General features: G+C 45.5%; 1 protein-coding gene across 1 annotated transcript in view; it reads right to left on the reverse strand.

Annotated features, from left to right (window-relative positions):
* Window positions 1-952: 952 nt before the first annotated feature.
* Window positions 953-6,645, reverse strand: part of SEPTIN11 (septin 11) — a 170,719-nt gene continuing 165,026 nt past the window's right edge. The window contains exon 10 of the mRNA XM_062198628.1: window positions 953-998. Coding sequence (XP_062054612.1) covers window positions 968-998 — 31 coding nt within the window. The 3' untranslated portion in view covers window positions 953-967. The remainder of the gene's footprint in view (window positions 999-6,645) is intronic.

A 6,645-nucleotide genomic window follows, 5' to 3' on the forward strand; every position in this document is an offset into this window, starting at 1 on the left:
GAAGAGAAAAAAAAAACCTGGTGTTAAATTAGAAATGGCATAGAAAATTAATTTTTTAAAAAAAAATTATGTAGGATCTCTGCTTTAATGTGCTGTACATTGTGATTTAATGCTATAACTAGTACTCCAACAGTATTTTTTTCACTTTGTGTTGCTATATGGGGGCAAACTGTTGAAATCTTTACCTAATATATACTAAACTGATCTTCTGTATATAAAGAGAATTGAAAATGAATCTTGATGTGATTGGAAGGGGAGAGGGAGCGGGAAAGGGGAGGGTTGCGGGTGGGAGGGAAGTTATGGGAGGGGGAAGCCATTGTAACCCATAAGCTGTACTTTGGAAATTTATATTCATTAAATAAATGTTTAATAAATGAAAAAAAAATTGCTAAATGCATGCTGTCTTCAGTCAGAGTATCTGCTTCAAGGTCTGACCTGCAGGTTTTCTAATAATTTTTAAACAAAAATAAACAAGGAAAACAAAACAACCTATTCCCAATACCAAAGTCTTTCCTAAGCTCTTGGTGCAACAAGAAGATGTATTAATTGCTGAAAGCTTGCCAGGGTCAAGTTACTAAATATTGCTTTAAGTACTGTGAACCAATGAAATACTAAGCTAAAGATTTTCTTTGACAAGGTGTGTTTTTATTTCAAGATGCAGTATTCCAAACATGAAATAAACCTAAGCAAATTTTAATAACCCTTTCTCCAGCAAAAATCAATTCCACAGAAACACAAATCACAATTGCTCACCAAATTTTTTAATGTTTTAACATTAAACACACGCCAAAGATAACCACAGGGTGAGTATTTTTGTTTGAAAATTTATTGCAAGCCCTAAATATTCATGGAGGAGGCAGTCAAGAGTAATGGCTGACAGTGCTGCCATGCTTTGGAATCAAGTCCAGCTGGGTTTGAATCCTAGCTGTTCCTCTCCAGGCCACACGGCCAATACTTGGGATTTACTTTATCTCTTAATCTTCTGTAGAGTGGGAATGCTGTAGGGACAAACATGAGAGAATGAATAACAGTATTTAGTACAGGGAGGCGTTACAGTGCAGTGGGTTAAGCTGGCATTTGCAAGGCCTATATCCCATGTTGAAGTGCCAAGTTCAAGTCCTGGCTACTCTACTTCCGATCCAGTCTCCTGCTGACGACCCTGGAAATGCAGCAGATGATGGCCAAAGTACTTGGGTCCCTACAACCCACGTGGGAGGCTTGGATTGATTTCTGGGCTCCTGGCACCAGCCTTGAGATGAACAAGCGGATGGAAGTTCACTTCCTCCTGTCTCTCTCTGTCACTCTGCCTTTCAAATAAATCTTTGTGCTTGGTACAATGCCTGGGACACAGTCACTATGTGCCATGTGGAATCCGAGTCAAATTTTACTCTTTAGGACAAAAGGGAAACATTCAAAAATATATTTAAAAAGTATACAGGGATATTAATGTTTTCTTTATGTAACTTATGTATCTTCTCAAATTTCATTTTTTTTTACAAAAACAAGATTATTAGAAAAAAGTGTTAAAGTAAGGTCTGACAAACAAGCAGTGATGAAAAAGAATGTCTTTTTACTTCTGTTCAGACAATTGGAACTAGTTCCTTACCCAACTGTTAATTAATCGTAATTATATTTATAGTATTGTAGATTGAATCACCACTAGCACCTTCACAGATAGTAAAACAGTTTTCACGGACCTAAACTTCAAAAACGATAAGTATATAATTAAATGGGAACACTTACATACTCCTGGTTACATTTTAATTGGCTCAGTCCCCCTGCCAAGAAATTTGGCAAATCAGTATTTATGAAAACCCATAAAAATGTAAATACTGAAGGACTCTGAAATGACCTAGATTACACTTGTACATGAACATGTTCATTGAACTTGTTTTTCCATGTGTAACAGCTTTATTGATATATAATTCACACACCATAAAATCCATCCAAAATGTACAATTCAGTGGTCTCCAGTACCTTCAGAGCTGCACAACCATCACCATAATCAATCGGAGGACATTTTCATCACCTCAACAAGGAACCTAACACCCTTTAGCTGTCACTCCCTACCCCGCCACCAATCCAAAGGCTGCCCTCAGTCCTAAGCGTCCGCTATTATTTCTGTCTCCATAGATTTGCCTATTCTGGACATTCATATAAATGGAATTGTATAATATGTGGTCTTTTGTGATTGGCTTCATCCACGTATAATGTTTTTGGAGGTCATACATCTTACAGCACATACAAGTACTCCCTTTTTAAAACAAATTTTAAAACTTATTTGAGATATAGATAGAAAGCTCCCAGCTACTGGTTCACTCCACAGATGCCCACCATGGCTAGGGCTGGGCCAGACTGAAGCCAAGAATCCAATTCAGGTTGCCCATATGAGTGGCAGGGACCCAAGTACTTGAGTCATCACCTGCTGCCTCCTACAGTGCTCATTCCCAGGACATCGGTGTAGGGAGCAGAGGTGGGACTTGAACCCGGGCACTACAGCATCAGATGCAGTTGACTGCTAAGGCAAATGACCTGGCCCAGCACTTCCTTTTTATGACCAAATAATATTCCGTTGTACACCACCTTTGATTTTGTGCATTCATCAGCAGATGGATGTCTTGGCGAGTTTTCTGTTCTATAATAAAATATTTGGGACCAAGTAATTTTTTTTTTTTTTTATTTTTTGACAGGCAGAGTGGACAGTGAGAGAGAGAGAGAGAGACAGAGAGAAAGGTCTTCCTTTGCCGTTGGTTCACCCTCTAATGGCCGCCGCGGTAGCGCGCTGCGGCCGGCGCACTGCGCTGTTCCGATGGCAGGAGCCAGGTGCTTATCCTGGTCTCCCATGGGGTGCAGAGCCCAAACACTTGGGCCATCCTCCACTGCACTCCCTGGCCACAGCAGAGAGCTGGCCTGGAAGAGGGGCAACCGGGACAGGATCGGTGCCCCGACCGGGACTAGAACCTGGTGTGCCGGCGCCGCAAGGCGGAGGATTAGCCTGTTGAGCCACGGCGCCGGCCAGGACCAAGTAATTTAAAGAGAGGTTTGTTTTGGCTCACAGTTCTGTAAGTCCGGGACCACGGTGCCGACATCTGCATGACTTCTGGTAAGGGCTTCATGGCAAAAGGGGGAGCAAAGGAACAGGTGTTTGGTGCAACTGGTAAGATGCCTGCATCCCATATTGCAGTGTCAAGGTCTGGCTCTGCTTCCAGTGCCAGCTTCCTGGTAATGCAAACCCTTAAAAGAAAATGAGGTAGGAGGAGTTGGACAGCAACTCATGAGAGAGGAAGAGCAAGCTCAGGAAATTGAATTTACTTTCTAACAAACTACTGACTGGAGAACTAATCCAATCTCTGGAGGACTTTAATCCCTCTTAAAGGATCCACATTCTCAACATGAGTTCAACACTGTGACACTGGGGATGTGAGTTTTGGTGGGGACAAACCATAGCAATGGGCATTTGGGTCGTCCCATCTTTTGGCCACCCTGAGTAATGCTGCTATAAACATTAATGTGCAAGCTTTTTTTTTTTTTTAAGATTTATTTATTTACTTCAAAGTCAGAGTTACAAAGAGAGAAGGAGAGGCAGAGAGAGAGGTCTTCCATCCGCTGGTTCACTTCCCAACTGGCCACAACAGCTGGAGTTGCGCCAATTAGAAGCCAGGAGCCAGGAGCTTCCTCCGGGTCTCCCACACAGGTGCAGGGGCACAAGAACTTGGGCCATCTTGTACTGCTTTCCCAGGCCATAGCAGAGAGCTGGATCAGAAGTGGAGCAGCCGGGACTAGAACCAGCGTCCATACAGGATGCCGGCACTGCAGGTGGCGGCTTTACCTGCTACACCACAGCGCCAGCCCCAACATAAAAGTTTTAATTTTCATTTCTGTTGGGGAACATATCTAGAATTTTTTTTTTACTTGCCACAGGCAATTTTATTTACTTATTTTTATTATTTTTTGAATTTACTTTTTAAGGAATACAAATTTCATAAGTACAACTTTAGGAATATAGTTATTCTTCCCACCATACCCACCCTCCCACTCACACTCCCAACCCTTCACCTTCTCCCTCTCCAATTCCCAGTCCCATGCTCCATTAAGATTCATTTTCAATTAACTTTGTACACAGAAGACCAAGTCTATACTAAGTAAAGATTTCAGCAATTTGTGCACGCACACACACACACACACACATAGAGAACTAGGTATACAGTTAACTCTCATAATACAACTCATTGAGGACAGAGGTCCTGCATGGGGAGTTACTGCACGGTGACTCCTGTTGTTGATTTACCAATTAACACTCTTATGATTGATGTCAGTGACCACCGAAGGTCTCAACACGAGCTGCCTAGGTATGAAAGCCTTTTGAGTCCAGTATTTGGACAAGGCCATGAGCAAAGAGGAAACTCTCTCCCTTTTAGAGAAAAGTACATCCTTCTTTGGTCATTTCTTTCCACTAGGGTATCTCTCAGAGATCCTTCATGTAGAACTTTTTTTTTTTTTTTTCCACAATGTCTTGGCTTTCCATGCCTGAGATGGATACTCTGCCTTTGCAAGAGTGAAAATCAGAAGCCGATTTATGGTCATCATATATTAGAATTATGCTATCCTCACAGTACTATGCTGAAATGCTATGTAGTCTCCAAACAAATGTGGCCCATGAAGGATGAGGCCCACGCCCTAGTACAGAAAAAGGCTGCACGAAGTGAAACAGCAGGACACAAACACAGCCTACTTGAAATCCTTCCAGGGCTTCCCAAGGCGCTTCGGGCTCCCTGTTCTGTCCTTTAGATCTGTCCCTTGCCATCCCTGGCCTCAGCACTTGCCAGACTGAATTCTCTCCAGCGCCAGTCACCCTGTGTTAGATTTTGAGACTATCAGCATCAGAGCCTTTGCCCTGTTGCTTTCTTGTCCACTTTTTTGCCCAGTGGTTTCAAGTCTCCTTGCAGATGTCACTTCTGAGAAACCTTTTCCGATATCCCAGCGGAGGCCAGGGTGTTTCCATAGCAGCTTGCAGCGCTACAGCTTAATACTTCTCACACTGCTCATTGTGTATTCCGTCAGCCATCGGACACGGAGAGCCTGCTATGGGCAGGGGTAGAGGATGCAACAGAACAGGCAAGATCCCAGCCATCTGTGAGCTTACATTCCAGGGAGGGGAAGTTCGCCCAAGCAGGAGAACCGAGGCCCTGGGTAATTTTCGATGGGGCTAATTAGCTAAACGGCTCTGTTGGGTGTTAGGACTGCAAACTGCAGGAAGGCAGGAGCTTTCTCTGTCCTTTACTTAGGGTGTGCAAGCGTCTGCCCGCTGAATAGCGCAATATTTTTTCACTTACAGTTAAAACGGGCACGTATAAGACAGAAATGGAAAACAGAAATGAGGCTATTTTAATAAATGGCTGAGTTTAAGGTCACGCCCCCTCGTTTTCTCCTTCAAAGCTTTCTTTTACTACATGTCCTTTTTATAAACAAACAAAAGGTGAACAAATATTACCATTTGGAGTGCAAGAACCTTAAGTAAAACATTTACGTCACCTCACTCACTCATCCAGGACTTGGTCGTAAAACCTCTGAAATACCCAGCCGTTGCTTAAGCAGACAGAATTCTCTCGACAGGTTACAGGGCAGGATCCCAGCCGTCCGCGGTGTCGTGTACCATATGTAAATACGGCCTTCAGCACCCATGACATGAGCTCTACTGGCTTCCTTTTTTTTTTTTTTTTTTTTTGTAATTTATTTATTTGAAAGGCAGAGTTACAGAGAGGCAGAGACAGAGATTCCGTCTGCCGGTTCACGTCCCAGATGGCCTCAACAGCCAAGGCTGGGCGAGGCCAAAGCCAGGAGCCGGGAACTTCCTCGGGTCTCCCCCATGGGTGCAGGGGGGAGAGAGACCTGGGCCATGCTCAGCTGCTTTCCAGGGCGCCTCAGCAGGGAGCTGGATCGGAAGTGGAGCAGCTGGGACTCGAACCGTTGTCCCCACCGTGTGCCACGGCGCCCACCCCCGTTTTCCGTTTTCTAAAGCGCTTGAGGCTCTCCCTCCACCTACCCGATGTGGCAGCAGAAAAAAATATCCCCAACTCCACTTAACACGTCAAGGGAACAAAACAACACCTGACTGTTATTTTACGAGGTCGACCAAGACTGCCAGACCTCTCTGCACAGCAGATCACCAGCCCGTTCCCAATGAAGCTCTTGCCACACGCCAGGTGCCAAGTGACGTCGGATGAAACCAGGCAGCTCCAAGTCGGGCGGACGCGCACGGCCACAGAAACCCAGCCCCGGGGCCCCGGCTCAGCCGCCGCGTTCCTCCCCGGCGCGCATGCGCAGCGCACTCTCCGGCCGCCACACGCCTCCACCAGCGAGCTGGGACCGCTGACGTCATCTTGCGGCCGCCGAGGAACTCTTCCGCTCCTCAAGGAAAACGAGTCCGCGCATCTTGGGCTCGTCTGAGCCCACGGAAGAATCCCTCCCTCCTCCCGCGCTAACGCCAACCCCTTCCCCTGCCCTTCTCCAACAAGCCCGACTTTTTGCCGGACTTCGCTCTACGTCTCTTGGAACGAGAAGGCGGCGGAGAGGGAGGAGGCGGGCTCACGTCACTGTTGTTTACAAGGAGTGAGCGCGCCTAGGGATCGGTCCGCGAGGGCGGAG

The sequence above is a fragment of the Lepus europaeus genome, chromosome 8 (genome assembly GCF_033115175.1).
Source record: "Lepus europaeus isolate LE1 chromosome 8, mLepTim1.pri, whole genome shotgun sequence".
Classification (NCBI taxonomy): Eukaryota; Metazoa; Chordata; class Mammalia; order Lagomorpha; family Leporidae; genus Lepus; species Lepus europaeus.